The 16,453-nt window shown below is 33.1% G+C and overlaps 1 protein-coding gene across 2 annotated transcripts in view; it reads left to right on the top strand.

Annotated features, from left to right (window-relative positions):
- Window positions 1–16,453, top strand: part of SLC4A10 (solute carrier family 4 member 10) — a 230,828-nt gene that overhangs the window by 103,450 nt on the left and 110,925 nt on the right. Inside the window, exons 7-10 of one of the 2 annotated variants that reach the window (XM_079923638.1) lie at window positions 3,739–3,830; window positions 4,812–4,901; window positions 9,573–9,730; window positions 12,769–12,856. In XM_079923638.1, the coding sequence (XP_079779764.1) occupies window positions 3,739–3,830; window positions 4,812–4,901; window positions 9,573–9,730; window positions 12,769–12,856 (428 nt within the window). The remainder of the gene's footprint in view (window positions 1–3,738; window positions 3,831–4,811; window positions 4,902–9,572; window positions 9,731–12,768; window positions 12,857–16,453) is intronic. The other variant, XM_079923639.1, reaches the window with a different exon arrangement.

Consider the following 16,453-nt stretch of genomic DNA (forward strand, 5'->3'; position numbering starts at 1 on the left):
TATTGTTTTAGGTATCAATGAGAAAATAAGAGATGCCCTTTCAAAACCTAAATTTACTGATTCTTCTTATGTAATAGTATTTGAGTTAATGAAAGTCATTTTGAAATCTAAGCCCATCACCTTCTTCTGAAAGGCAGTGATAACTGGACTAAACTAAAGAAATCTAAGTGTTTAGACAGAAAAAGATTATAGTTGATAACAGAATTATAAAAATTATAGTTTATAATTTTTTTATAATTAGAAATTTTTTTATATAATAATATATATATATAATAATATATATATAATATATATTATATATATATAATAATATATATATATATAATATATAATTTTTTATAATTAGAAAAAGATTATAGTTGATAACAGAATTATAAAAATTATTTAATTTATTATGAAATTTCCAGTAGTTAGACTATAATTCATGTGCAGGCTTTAGATGGATAGGTAGGTAGGTAGGTAGGTAGGTATATAGGTAGGTAAGTAGATGAAGCAAATAAAATTTTAAGCTTTATTTAAAGGCTTCAAGTTATTCAAAATAACCCAAACCAAACCTCTCAGTTTAATTTTTAAATAATAATACCTATGCATTTTTCAGGTTTTCAGTTACTGCCTTGAAAGTATACACATTAATGTGTTGTTTCATTTTAACAAATTAACATACACATTGAGAAATAAGATTTGGAGTACTTTTTAAACTTTGATGAGATTAAATGTATTTACTAATATTTAGCTATTATCTCTGAAATAAAAGAGATATCAAACTTGTGGTTTATATTCCTATGTCACAGGCTGGTAGTTTTTACGCTTTTTTCCTGCAGTAGCATACATTCTATGCACATACCTAGAATCTAGAACTAGCAGGGAAATTTCTGTCATCTCATATGTCTCCTGCTAGTTAAATACTCTCCACTAGGTCATTATCCGTATCACTTAAAATAGTCATAGAAAATATTTTTCAAATCCCTTCCTGATTATCAACTTTATGAGGTAATATTTTGTAAAATTTTCAGAACAAGAATAGCATTGAACAATAAATCTCAAATATATTAATACTTACAAGAGGAAATACAAGTGCCAATGTTTTAAACATATCTCATGAGCTGAAGGTAATTTATGAAATATTCTGCTTTTAAAGTATATATGTGAAAACATAGGCTATCCAATTTCTTCAAATCTTAAGTTACAGCATATTTTCTATCCAATGAAATCTCTTCAAAGTTGATGAGTTTGTACTGGGTTGACTATTTTTGTATGTTTGCTGATTGAGTTAGATAATTGTTCTTCCATGTAGTTTTATATCACATGAAATAAGTTATTATAAGAAAGCAGATATATGTTTATTTAATATAGCCATGCCTTGAATTTCACTGTTCAATTTTACAGAACATTCAGTAAATTTAGGTTTAAATATATCTAATGTTCTAACTCATGAAAATATGGAGAAATGATGTGAAACTGGTGATTGAAGACATCTGTTAGTAGCACAAATGCATTATGTAAAAGGTTTTTTTAAAACTACAGTTATTATTTTGAGAATGATATTAAATGGCTGCTAATGAACAGTTCACAGTCATAGCTGCACGCTGCAGTTAGAAATGGGAGAATGAAAATAAGTGGTGCAGCTTAAGTCTGTCACTTCTCTAAAGTTAATATATTTTTTTGGAATTCACTGTAATCAGAATTTGTGTTGCAATTATACTCCAATAAAGATGTTAAAAAATTATAACTTTTATATACTTATAAAATTATACTTTATATTGATAGGTGTGTCACTTTAGAAATTGTTTAGGATTGTATTACTCTCAGATTTTTATGTTCTAAATCTATGTCATTTATAGAAGTGTTGTATCATGTAGGGTCAATGATCAATTCTACTGAACTGAACTCCCTCTCATAGTCTAGGGTAAGACACTTCCCCTATAGGTCACAAAAGAGCAGAATATCCTTAAAAAAAAAAAAAAGAATTTGTGTGCATGGTTTAAGGTGAATTTGCTTTTAAAATCATTTGAAAAATCTTCACCAAATGTATTGCTTTACTTTGTTTAGTGAAAACAATGAAATATTTAAATTTTAGAAGAATCTTAAGCCCATTACTGTCTGGCAATATAACAATTTTAAACGATAAAAAAATTGTACCTATTAATAAATGACCCCTGCCTGAGAGGCTTAATAGTTCAAAAAGCCAAATTATGTAATATTTGAAAGTAAATTATCAGTGTTTTAAGTCACGCTTAAATTCTAGTTAACAAAGAATAAGTGGATTTCAAGAGAATTTAAAGAATTTAAAGAAGAGGTATTTGTATATACACTAGCAGTTTAGAGAAATTCAGTAATTGGAGAAGATGAAACTAAAGGTAAACTTGGAATAAAGTTGGGATTTAGGCAGGTAGAGGGAAGAGCTAGGCAGAGAGAAGAGTAAATATTCCCATCTAAGACAAATGAGAATAAGAGCAGTATTTTTGAGTCACTGAGTTATGGTTATAAAATATGGTCAAGGCTTCAAAGCTGGGTTGTCATTACTTGTATCACAGTAAAAGTAACAAGTGAGGTTGGAGAGAGGTTAGGGAAAAGAGAGATACATGTGAAATTAAGCAAGCATCGTTAACTGTTATAATTTAATTGCTAAATATGGACAGATTTCATATAAGTTGTGATTGAAAAGACTGTTTCATATTTAGTGAATAATGGAATGTAATTACCCTTGGTTAGCTGTTGTCACATTCTCAGCTGTACTGTCTACTTAACTAATATCATAATCTTTCTTATAATGGGGAAAAGGCTACAAAATAATTAAGTTGCTTGTTAGTGTTAATGGAAAACAAATACAATTCAAATTTATTGATCTCTTGTCATGCAGACCAATATCAGTATGCTTACACAATTGAATAGTGAGAAGCATAATATCATATTCACAGTATTCATAGTATATGAGGTAAAGGTATTTCTAACTAAACCTCTCATATAGAAATCTCTAAAAGTTGTTGCCAAAGAATTTTTTCTCTTTGGTTTGTTTTTTCAGATGCAGTAGAAGCTATAAATATGCTATGTACTTTTCACATAAATATTCGCCCTTTAAAAAACAACATTACATTTGGGCTTCCCTGGTGGCGCAGTGGTTGAGAGTCCGCCTGCCGATGCAGGGGACACGAGTTCGTGCCCCGGTCTGGGAAGATCCTACGTGCCGCGGAGCGGCTGGGCCCGTGAGCCATGGCTGCTGAGCCTGCGCGTCCGGAGCCTGTGCTCCGCAATGGGAGAGTCCACAACAGTGAGAGGCCTGCGTACCGCAAAAACAAACAAACAAAAAGAAAACAACATTACATTTAAAATTCTTCAGTCTGAGCTTAAATCATAAGAGTTGTCTATCTTGTCATATATACACATATGCATATACATATATATCCCAATAGTTCTGGATAAAATTTAGAAATCACTGATGTTTCAAACCCATGATTAGATTAAAATCTTTTTGTAGCTGTTCTTTCTTCATAAAGAATAACTATTTAGTTATAGAGTCTTAATCTGAGAATTAGTTTACATTTTCTTGACTGAATTCTCCCGTTTCTATCTGCAACTGATAAATAAGAATATTTGTATTTATATATATCTATTTATATTGACCCTTCATGCTTACTTCATTAAGAAACCTATGTTGGTTTAGTTTAATTCATATTTCACGCAATATGTCTAGAATTATGTAAGTAATTGTTTGTGTTCTGTAATAACAATCTCTTTTAGCAGGTCAGGTTGTTTCTCCTCAGTCGGCTCCAGCCTGTGTTGAGAATAAGAATGATGTGAGCAGGGAAAACAGCACTGTTGACTTTAGCAAGGTAAGCTTTTCTCCCTCTCATTTAAGGAAGCGTCTGAGTTATTACTAGAAATTATCAACCATTTTAAGAGGTGTTGACACAATTTTTTTTGCATGCACATTTGTTTTGTTTCTTATCCAAAGCTTGATATTGTTACAGATAATGTTAGCATTTAAGTTCACATGTAATGTTCTGCCTATTCACAAAACCAAACGTGTAAGTTTTATGCATAATCTTCAGGTTTCAGCCACTTGGTGTGATGCATCTCTTCCAGTAAAAAAGATAACTGGACTTCACAGAGAATTTAACAGAAATTTATTGTTTAAAATTTTGCTAGTTTTTTTTTTTCAAAATAATTTTTCCTCTATTTGTGGAAAAGCAAATCATGTAACTTAAGGCTTCACTGTCGTGATTCAGAGAAAGGCATTAGTATTAAGAAACACTAGAACATAGTAAGACTGAGCAGAGTTTTGAATAAAAACATAATAAAGACTGACTGTTGAGGGATCCATCTAATTGGAGACAATTCAGATGAAATCATTTATTTGAATGTATTCTAAGAAAATAACGCATGTGGAAATAATGTGCTTTTCTCAGCAAATTCCTGACATCCTATATGTGCTATTGCAGGCAGTGGCAAGCTAACACTTGATCAGGAAAGAAGAGTTTTAATATTGACCAAAAATAGAGTCAACACCTTTCTTTATCTGAGTGGCTGAAACAGTAATCACTCCCAGTAATTTGTTTTTCACAAGGTCCTTAGCACTCCCAAGGATTGTAACAGTGGGAGGAGGTGGGAATGGGAGGCAGTGTATAGGAAGTTGCCTGCATCAAGCTTCTGAAAAGGTTAATAGCGATCAGCTCCTTGCTGCTGTTTCAGAATCCCTCTGCCAGTGCCAAAACGGTCTAGGTCCAGTCCTGTGCATGCTCTCCCTCTGGTGCCTGGTGGAGTCTCTGTGGGAGCATGGTGTACCAGCTTAAGTCTGTTAATTATGCGTGCAGGGGCTGGGAGGCCAACAAAAGGGGCATGCTAGTCCATGTGGGATGAAACAAAGGCATGAAAAAGGACCTCCACACCAGCAAGAGAGAGAGGTGAGGGCACACTCGGGCTCTGTGTCTACAGTGGTTCAAAGCTCATCTCACTGTATGGAGGCATGTGATTCAAATATTAAGCCAGTTCAAATGTATTCCATTTCCTCTCCAAAAAATATCTTTTTAAAGCATTACATCTTCATTCATCTGCAAGTTGGAATAAAATTGTCGCAAACTGCCATACATTTATTTTCTGATGTTCTTCATTTGAAATAGGATCTTAAAAGCAATGACATAAGAAGTTTCTTACTTATTTGTGCAGGCATTAACAGTATAACAAGAGCACAGTGAACATTCTCAAAAACAGTGATAATAAATCCCATCCTTTCAAATAATTAGCTTTTACCTTTTTTTAAAGGATATAACCCTGTGACACTGAATTTTATATCTCAATATGATTTTGCTTTTAGTTGTCTGACCTAGTTTTGCAGCCTTCAAAAATGCTTCAGTACATTTGAAAGAAAATGAATATAGCCAATTGGAGACAGTAGTCTTATTTTCAGCGCTCCTAGAACAATTTGAACTATAGAAGAGTGAAAAATAGGGCTTCTTTTCTTTAATCCTTTTCTTCCTTATTGCATTTCAAATCACTGGACTGCTCCAGTTTTTAATGAGAAAGTTAAATTTCCACAGCCCTCTACTCAGTGCCAACCATCTATATTTCTTAGTCTCCTGTCCATAGCATGGCACATTGCAAAGAACATGCTTTTGAGAAGGAGCATGGGATCCTAACTCTAGCATTTATAAGCTATCTAATCTTGGAGGAGTTCTCTGACTCCATCTTTCTCATTTGTAAAATAAGAATAATATCTATTTATAATTTTGGGGGGAAGATTAAGTGAGAGAATATAGAGAGAGAGCCTGGCAGAGTGTTGGGCTTATAGCAGGTGTTCAATAAAATGTGGCTACTATTATTATTGTTGTTGTTGTTGATATCAGTGGGAACAGCAGTGTCAGAAGTAAACACTAGACCAGAATTTAATATGTTTTGGCCCCCACTGGATCTCCAGTGCCTTGAACAGTGTTTGGGATGTACATGTTGAGTGAATCCTATGAGGTTCAATATAATTTAAGCCTTCAACTCTGGACTTTTTGGGGTTTTTTTTGAAAAACAAAGTAATACTTCTTACCTTATAACCTGGAAGGACAGAGTAGTAGGACTTGAAAAGAGCTAATGTAATGCATCATTATGGAAACAAATTTTAGTGCCAGATTTTGCAGGTACATGAGTTAAGGTTTTTGAGCCTAATGATTTCAGTCTGGTAGTAAATTTATCAAAGTGAATCTATCAGTTAGTCTACAGATTACTTTGTTTATTTAAATATTTTAAGTTTTACTATGTAGATTCCAAACCCCAGTAGAATTTTGAGATGTTAAGGGAAAAAAGTCCTTTTTCATTTCATGTGACTTGGTCCTATGTTCTGTCTACATTCAAACTATATATTTTTAACCCTTCCAGTGGTTAGGCCCATCAAACTTATTCGTTTAAGGAGTGTTTGAAAACATGATCTGAACTGTCAGGTTTTTTGATTCCTATAATGCTTTTGAAAAGCAGATGTGTTATGTTCTTAAACTGACAGGTAGAAGATGGCTATTTTATTATTTCCCAAATGTTGACAATTCCTTTTATTTCAAATGACTTAAAGAAACTTCCACATTATTTTCTGTGTAGAAAGAACTCTCTTCTGCATCAATCTTTAGTATGTGAAATGTGAAGAGTTGCATTATTAAATCCTAGCATTGTAGGAAACCTTAGAAATCTCATTTAGAAAGTGAGAAAGCTGAATCCCAGATTAAGAGAGCTGCTCAAGATCACTGGTTGGTTAGTGTCACAAGACCATTTCTCCCCAAGGAATGTCTATTACTTTTCTTGTACTTTCTATAATGAGCTTAAGACTTAAGCTTTCTCCCTAAAGACCCATCTGTATTTCTTTCACATCTCACTGTGTAGCTTGTCCAGACACTTGCAGTTCCACCATGATCTTCTGTCTAAACTTGTTCCCTAGAGATATAATTGTTTCTCATCCACAACTTAAGTATCAAATAACCAGAATAAAGCATCTTTTCCTTCTAGCATAAAGGTCTGGAGACCCCAGAAGCATGAGTATAAATCCAGATCCATAAGAGTATAGCTTGATTTCTTCAAGATTCTGTTCAGAGGACCAGAAAAATTTCCTTATGTTTATTCCATATTTGAGTCCACCTGAAGACTGTCTTAAGGCTGTAGGTCAACCTAATTCCTCAGAGCTGTTTTTGATATTTGTAGTTTTATAAAAGGTTAAACTGTGGTCCTTAAATGTGATCTTTTGTTATATTAAAAGTTAGGTTGCCAAATAAGGTTCTTCATGAATCGTATGTTAACACAAATACAAATATCCAGGGCTATCCTAGGAATAATATAATATATAATTGTATAATATAATAATATAATTAGATAATATGTTATATAATCTATTACCCCCAAATATATGACTACTCCAAGAATAATATAATGTAATGAGTATAATATAATGACTACTCTAGATATATATTATTTAACTATAATTTATTACATTTTAAATCAAGGTAAATTTGCTAATCCTGAAATTAAATTCAGTATATTTAATGCATTTTTTCAGTAACAGATATCAATCAATGATATATTAGGTATTGTATAATGCAAAAAATAATATGTAAGGACCATGTATTTTCTTTTATAAAATTAAGCTATTTTAGCATACTGGTACTCCTTGATTTAATTACATTGAATCTTAAAGCAGTCATGTGTATAAAACCTGCCTGAGGTACAGACGCTAATAGTTAAGGCTATGGCATTTGTCAAGAAATAAATGAATTCACAGAAAGTTTTCCAGGTTGAACTGAAACTTCTCATTAGAGTTATGACCAGTGTTACCAATATGACTCACACTGATTATCAATTATATATTTTCTTAATAAGCTATTTTCTCATTTTAAATTTTGTTCCAGTGTATTAACATTGTATAATTGTTATTTCTATTGGGGGGGGAAACTTAATAGTTTACTTTTTTAGGTTCTGAGAGACTTATCTCCATAAGTCTTTATTATGTTTTTCTCACAGGGCTAATAGTGTATAAGTATTACGAGCTTACAAATTTGTATTTGGAAGCAAATTTTTAGGTTAAAAACTTTGGAATTTATAATCTTTTTCTTTAAATAGAACATTGCTTCTATTTGATATTTTTAGTGAAGTGCTGTGGATTATTTTTATATTTAATCCTTTTGATAAAATGTATACTTCATATAATGGGTTTCATGTTTTGTGGCTCCCTTATCTTACAGAAAATTAAGTAGTTATAAACCTTCAAACAAACCTATAAATAGCTGTGCTGTGGTCTTGATTTCAGAAAACAACAAATTTAATGTAGTCACTAAAGTCTGGCTATGGACATCCTAAGGTATTCCTCCTAAAAGTTTTAATTTTTCTTTCATTTTAAACTGCTGGGAAAAAATATTCTCAAATCATTAAATTTGCAGAAGAAATATCTGACCGAAAAAAAGGTCTTGTTGGCCTCATGGTATTTGCCAGAGCTCTTCTCTCTCTCCCTCTCTCCTCTTCTTCCTCCTGTTAATTTTCCTCTCCCTCGTCCCCTCAGCCCCCTCTCTCTCCTTCTTTCTCCTTCTCCTTCGTTTCCTTCTCTCTGTCTCTGTCTCTCCTCTTCCCACTTTGATCTTTGGTCCCCATTTCATTAACATGAGAGCATAAAAACAATTATTACAGCAGTTAAGCTATCATTCTCCCTGCAAACAGGTTTCCATTAAAAGCAACTCAAATGAATTAGAAACAAGAAATAGGCCTTGTAAAATTGACTTTAAAATCACTGCTTGGTTTTCACTGAGGCTCTCTGTATGAAAATTGATATTTATGCTTAAGAATATTTTACATTCATTTTCAGACTTCACCCTTTACTCCAAGCATTTCTTTTTTGTTAATGATACTTTTGTTTTGTGTGCATTCATTTCAGTCACAGACATTTCATATCAGAAATTCAACAATGGCTCTTCAGCAGCTCCAAATGTTAATATTTTTATTCTTGTTTCCTTTGCTCTGCCATATCTAAATTCTCTGATGAGAAATTAAAATTGAAGATTGATCAAGCCAAGTAGAGAATGTGAAGGATATAGAACAGTGAAGATAAAGTTGAAGACTAAAGTCACAATTTATACTATAAGGAGAATCATGATTATATTTCTTTTGAAATAGGCATATTTTGAATATTAATTCATTGAAATGTATTGTGCACAAAATTAAGATAATGTACTATGCAAATATTTAAATCTATTGACAAATGCTAGTTAAATTAAGATTAAAGTATATTCATTTAATTGAATACATACTCCTTTCTCCCTGAAAATTTCAAAATTACTCATGCTGAAAAAGAATCTTTTCAAAATATTGAATAGAGAAGCTAGAGTATTCAACGTATTAATGACAAATTAGAAAAATACGAGGTAAAAGAAAAAAGTTTTTTTTTAAAGAGCAAGTAAGATGTTTAACTATTTTTAAATTTATTTAAATTATATTTATATAAGCAATATTTATTTAAACTATATTTATTGATGGGTTACCATGTGTGAAATACTGTGCTAGGATATGATTTAACAAATTTTTCCAATTTTGATTTACCTTTTTTTACTTTGTGATGATCTCAGGTTGATCTGCATTTTATGAAGAAGATTCCTCCAGGTGCTGAAGCTTCAAACATCTTAGTTGGGGAATTGGAGTTTTTGGATCGAACTGTAGTTGCGTTTGTCAGGTTGTCTCCAGCTGTACTGCTTCAAGGACTGGCTGAAGTCCCAATCCCAACCAGGTACAAAGTATAAGAGCATCTTTTGCACTTTTCTTAAGCCATTTATTTGTGGGAAAAAAGGTGTAAATATAGTTTCCTCTGAGAGTTTTTTCTAGAAACTAAAGTGTAATCGACAAAACTATTGTTTCTTCTTGTTTGTGGAGGAGGGCAAAAAGTGCTTTAAAAATTATTCAGTCCTTTCCTCCTTCCTCTCAAATTTCTATGTTTTCTTTTAGGCATGCTCCTCATCTCTGACTACCCTGGTCTATATCACCATATAAATCCTTTCTTTCAATTTTGGTGAAAAGTGATAAAGTATTAGGCTTTTCTCAAAGATTGCATTAGACTGTGGGATCCTGTATATGAGTGTGATCGTACTTAAAAAGATCAAAGTTTTCAAGGCCTGCCTTATGCTTGACTGAGTAGGCCCTCAGAGTACATGTAAGTGCCGTCATTAGGATACTACCTGCTGTATCTAATGTACTGTAAGATTCAATCTTAGGCACAGTATACTTCACATACATAGAGTCTTAAGAATCATTGGTAGTAGCATCACGGTACTGTGGTTGAATCTGAATCAAAAGTACAAATTTAATTTGATTACCTGAACTTGTCTTTCATTCAGCTGTACATAAAAACTAACAACTTTACCACAATACAAACTGAATTTTGTTGTTTATTATTTATCTCTATGTTATAGAGATAAGACTGTCCATGGGCAAATTGAAAAAAGAATATTGTCTACAGAACATTAGGTTCCTACCAATTCCTCCAGGGGACCTTGTTTTCTTTCCTTCTCCCTCCATCAAATGCGATTCCTGTATATAGACAGCCTTTTACTCTGATCCTGTTCCTATAGCAAAACATATCTAGGTAGGGCCCCATTTCCTACGTGACTGCTGCCCTTTGTTTGATGCTATAATTATTTCAGATGCTGTTAATATGCCTCCTCGTCCAAACACTGAATGCCTTAGCCAAGTTAAATTGATGAAAAGTTCAGGTGCTGTGGCAACTGGGTTTGTAGAATGTTTCTTCTATGGACCTTTGGCCTTAAAACATAGCAGTTTACATCACTTTGTGTTTTGATTGTGGTTAAGATATTCCAAAAATATGGAATAGTTTAGTCAGGAGAGGCCTCATTTTATTAGAGCTCAGCTGACTGGAAGGGGATTCAGTGTTTGAGTGCCTCTTCCTGAATCTGTGGAAGAACAGATTTGAGGCAGGTAGCTAGTTACCAATTCAGGTTATAGAGAGAAGTGTCTGTTCATCCAGTAGAAGGCTACTGAGACTTCTGATACATACCAACTTCTATTAAAAAAGGGGAAGGATGAACTGGGCACATTAAGGTGGCCTCTGACTGTATGATCAAGGCTGCATTTTTCTATTTACACCCTGTAATCTATTCAGAGTTTCTGGGAATTTGGGATTCAGATTTAAGATGTGAAACTTACTAACCATAGAGGTACTACTTTAGTAGATTAAAATTCTTTTTCATCTTCCAAGCAGTGCATTCTTGTTCTACCACTTAGGAGGGTATCCGATGAACTCTGAGTAAATGATGGATATTTATGACAATGATAGCTCTTGTGTTTCAAAGGAAAGAAAAGGAAAATTCCCAGGAGTAGAGAAAAGCCATAATGGGGTTATATACCCTCACTTTGAAAACTGTAAGGTTTAGGTGACCTCATTTCATACTGACATAGCAAAATGTGTCTACAGAACAATGGAGGAAAAATTAGGGGCACAGTAGAGTCACTGTATGAGGAGAGATTTAAAAGACTAGACTAGCTTGGAAAGGTGAAAAATAGAAGAAGATTAGTTAGACAAATAAAATAAAGAAAGCCATTCAAGGTTCCTAATTATCCTTTCTTAGGAGGACAAAAGGGCACACCGTGTATATAACAGTAGCACCTAGTAAAAATGTCAGAAAATAATTTTAGGACTTTATAAATAGCCCATGGAATAGAAACCTGAAAAGTAGCAGGATGTACATAGGTTAGGAAGTTTCTTGAAAGTACTATACTTGATAAAGCATCTGCCACCACACTAAATTATTCCTGTTTTAAATGTATAGTAGACATTTCTGTATAGCAGAAGTTGACTTGGATTCAGTAACATCTGACACAAAAAGTTAATGTCACATCCTCTAAGACTGTGTAATATATGCATCATGTAAAAACACGTACAATCTCTAAAGTTTATAACTAAATGAAAGGTAGAATTGTAGTACCTATTTTAGCACACTTTAAAAAGCCATTAGTCTTCACGTTTAAGAGCAAGAACCATTTAACAAATGAATACTGTAGAGTTATATTACAGTATATAGGTCATCTTAAAATTCTCACAATTTCCCTGTAGCATTGACCTTTTCAGAGATAAGACAATTACTGGTCCTCCAAAGTTAAAACACATGTTGATTTCTTCAAAAGCTCCAGTTGTGATGATGTATTTGCTAGACTTTCAACCTAATTGAGATGGAATGTCACAGTTCAGCTGCTACTTTTATTCCTGCAGCATTGGAATTGATAGTTTTTTTTTTTATCCTAACTGATCTTTGATTCCCGGCAATCATTTTTTCTATTTAATGTAAATTTACGTACACCTACTGGTTTTTTGACCCTATGTTCTTTCATTGTTTATACTACTGTATTACCTTTTCCCCCTTCTAACTAATTCTACAATTTACATATCAGTGAGTTCTCTTTCTTACAATTCAGAAAGGTTTAATCAGATTTTACTTTTCTCAACTTTCTCCTCTAAGGATTATAGAATCCTAAAACTTCACACTAACAACTGTGTGGGCACGATAGGTAACTAAATGAAGGAAACAGAGCAAAGTAACCACGATTCCAATTGCTCAAGGATCTCAAGCATGAGTCATTTTGAAACATCATAAAATATTTGAAAACCTGTAATAATAACCTGTGGAAAAATATGGAACTATTTTACATCGAAATCCCTATCTTCAGTAATTCCTTTGAGATGAGTGATTCTGTACTACTAAAATTATTTTTTATTTCTACCTTGAAACATTTGTGTCTTTTTCTTCTTAATTACAGATTTTTGTTCATTCTTCTGGGACCCCTGGGAAAGGGGCAACAGTACCATGAGATTGGCAGATCAATTGCAACCCTAATGACAGATGAGGTATTTATTCAAGTTCATTGGGAACATTTCCCTTTACTAGGTACACCTAACTTTTGGAGTTCTGTATTCATGACAGTTTGCTGTGAATCAGATTTCTCTGTATTGAATTCACCTTCTTTTAGATGCTTGTACTATAAAATTTCCTTTGGAAAAATTTGTTGAAAAGGGGTAATAAATTCACACACATGAACATTTTGAAACCTCATACTCTAAAGAAAATTTGTTATTTAGTGACATTTAGAATGTATTTATTAATATTCCCCTTGTAGCATATGTGTTGCCAAAGTGATCACCATTGTAAATATCACTGCAGGTCTTGTTTGGGGCAAAATACTTTTAAGGTCTCAAAAAAAACCAAATACAATGTCAGTTTATCTGAATAGTATACATGACACCAAAAGCCATGCAACGTCTATCAACTCTCTTTATAATTGCCTAAATGTAGATGTTTTTAACCTGGGAGTCTTTTAACCATTAGAGGAGCTGAAGATTTCAAGAGGTCTGTGATCGCTGATACAGCCCACAAATTTTTCTATGTACAAAAATTTGTGTGTAGTTTTCTTGGACTGGAAAAAGCTTTCATCAGCTTCTCAAAGAGATATATGTCTCAGAAATGTAAGATCATAAAAATAAACATAAAAAGTAGTATCATATAACTGGTTTCTTGGATTCTACAACATGTTATGAAAATCTGTTTTTATTATTTTATTTTTTTTATTGTAAAAGAAGAGCATATGCAAAAATCACAGATGGGACATAAATTCAAAAGTCAGTAGTAAATAACAAAGAGATTATACATTTCTAGAATATCATCCAAATAATTTAATAATGTATTTATTGAAATACATGGCTTCTGATACTTGAAATCTTTGAAAAGAGCTAATTAGTATTACATATAACTTTTCCTAGTTTTATGAAATCTGAAAATTTGAACTTGTGTTTGGGGTTCAATATTAATTCTTCTATTGTATCTGTTCAAATTATGTTTACTGTTTTATATGAATTAGTTATTGATATTTACACATAGGAAACCAAAAGCTAGAAGAAAAACATTTTTTTCATCTGTTTCAGAAAGAACCAACTTAATGAGTGTATCAGTTTCCTATGCATAAAAAATTACCACAAACTGGGTAATTAAAACAAAAGTAATTTATTTTTTCATATTTTGGGAGGCCAGAAGTCTGAAGTCAAAATGTCAGCAGGGCTATATTCTCTCTGGAGCCTCTAGGGGAAAGTCTTTCCCTGTCTCTCCAGCTTCTGGTGGCTCCTGTCATTCCATGGCTTGTAGCAGCAAAATTCCAGTCTCTGCCTTTGTCTTCACATGGCCTTCTCCCCTGTGTTTCTGTGTGTCTTCTCCTTTTCTGTCTCTTTATGTTTCTTATAAGGACACATGTCATTAGATGTAGGGCCCACCCTAATCCAGGATGATCTCATCTTGAGATCCTTAATTACATCTGCGAAGACCCTTATTCCAAATAAGATCACTTTCTGAAGTTCAGGTGGACACATATTTTGAGAAGACACTACTTAGCCTACTATAAAGAGTAACATATTCTGTTGAGGAAATCTGGGAGAAGACAGGAGAGTGACAAAAGGGCTTCATGAGTTCCACAAACCTGTTCTAGTAGAACTCTCTATGAGAAGGCACTGACAGTATCTTTACTTTTAGTGTTTCCATATTGATTAATATTTTGCAATTTTTACAGTATTGAAAAATAAATGACACTGTGTCATAATTTAACTACTGTCACTTTCATGCACATATGTTTCATGGTATATTATGTTTCCACATCTAAGACATTAAGATATTACATTGAGATATCTCTGGGGCATGGGACATCTTATGTGGTGAGAGGAGCATATTGTGCATAAATACTCAAGTTATCTCTCTTCCTAACACTTCCTTTCCCCAATTAGGAGTCAAGATTTTCTGGAAAGAAAAGAGTCAATTCCAAAGTTATTGACTAATCAAGTAGACATAGAACAACAGAGAAACATGCATGGATTTAAAATTTTAGATTTAGAATGAGAGCAGAGAAAGGACTTCCATCTATTTCCTTGGTAAATGAGAACTACCTAATTTGAGAACAAGCATCAGCTCTTGAATGAAGGTTCAAACATGAATCCTTTAGACTTGAAAGTTTAGAGCTTAGCTTTGGGGCAATTTGTTTAACTCTCTGTGAGCAGTGGGATAGAGAAGCAGAAACTCAGCCAGAAAGTTACTCCAAAAATGAGAGCTGTTAATTGTAATAGGACATTTAAATTAAATTATGATAGTACATTCATTGAATATTAAAAAAAATGTTTAAATACTCTTAAAAGAGAAAAAAAGTTTTTATTGTTCAAAGCCCAGGTGGAGAAATTGTTCTGCTTATATAACTGCTTTGAAATACATTGAACAATTATACTCATTAAGAATAAAATTCAATATGTTGATTCTGGGCTTCCCTGGTGGCACAGTGGTTGAGAGTCCGCCTGCTGATGCAGGGGACATGGGTTCGTGCCCAGGTCTGGGAAGATCCCACATGCCGTGGAGCGGCTGGACCCGTGAGCCATGGCCGCTGAGCCTGCGCGTCCAGAGCCTGTGCTCTGCAACGGGAGAGGCCACAACAGTGAGAGGCCCAAGTACTGCAAAAAAAAAAAAAAAAAAAAAAAAAAAGTTGATTCTTACAGTTTACTTTAGTTAAGAAAATGGTGAATTGTATTGCCCTATTAAGCTGTAAATTCCATGAGAGCAGTTACCATTTAATATTCATTTTTGTTCCCTGATTTTGTCAGGTGCTCAAATAAATATTTGTTGACTAAGCTCTGTTTGTTCTTTTCCTGTCTGTACCAGGAACTTCTTGTAGGTAGACTGTCTTTTCCTTTTGTATCTTCAAACTTAAGGTAGTGTCTGGCCCTCAGTCAGGGTTCAGTAAATTTTTGTTTAAACGAATTAATGACTGAATGTTCTAGTCATCCTAGCAACACCTTATCTTGAGTCAGTGTAATCTATTTTCTTCCTTCCTGTTGAGCATTACTAGAAAGAAATCATATGATTTTGTTTATTGGTGCTACTACCAATTTATTAATCCTTTTATATAGTCTTAAAAATTATTAAGCATTCCAAAGAGCTTTTGTTTATATAGATAAGTATGCTGATATTTATCATAAGAGAACTGAAAACTGAGAATTTTAAAATGTATATTTGTGAACTTATTTTAAAATAATAGTAAAGTCATTGTATATTAACATAAATAACATAGTTTTATAAAAACAAAGGCCAAAGCAAAATCAAGGGATTATTTTTCTTTTTCTTGTTTTGGATTTTTGCACCAACAATTTTCTCTATCACCTAGCTCTTAAGTCAACACTGACTTGTTCTGTTCAATTAGCAAACATGCCCAACATATAGTAGCTACTTAAGAAATACATATGAAATAAAAGTCCAGGTTTTTCCCATCCTTAAAATTTCTTACTCCTTAACATAGCATGTACCACTGAAATGTTGAATGAATCTGAATCTCAACAGTTTTGAAAGACTGATCTCTACTTGGTCCTGAATATCATAACTTCATTTATCTCAGTGTGTTACAGTATGATTTTTGTCACCACCAC

The sequence above is a fragment of the Stenella coeruleoalba genome (assembly GCF_951394435.1).
Source record: "Stenella coeruleoalba genome assembly, chromosome: 6".
In the NCBI taxonomy this organism is placed as follows: Eukaryota; Metazoa; Chordata; class Mammalia; order Artiodactyla; family Delphinidae; genus Stenella; species Stenella coeruleoalba.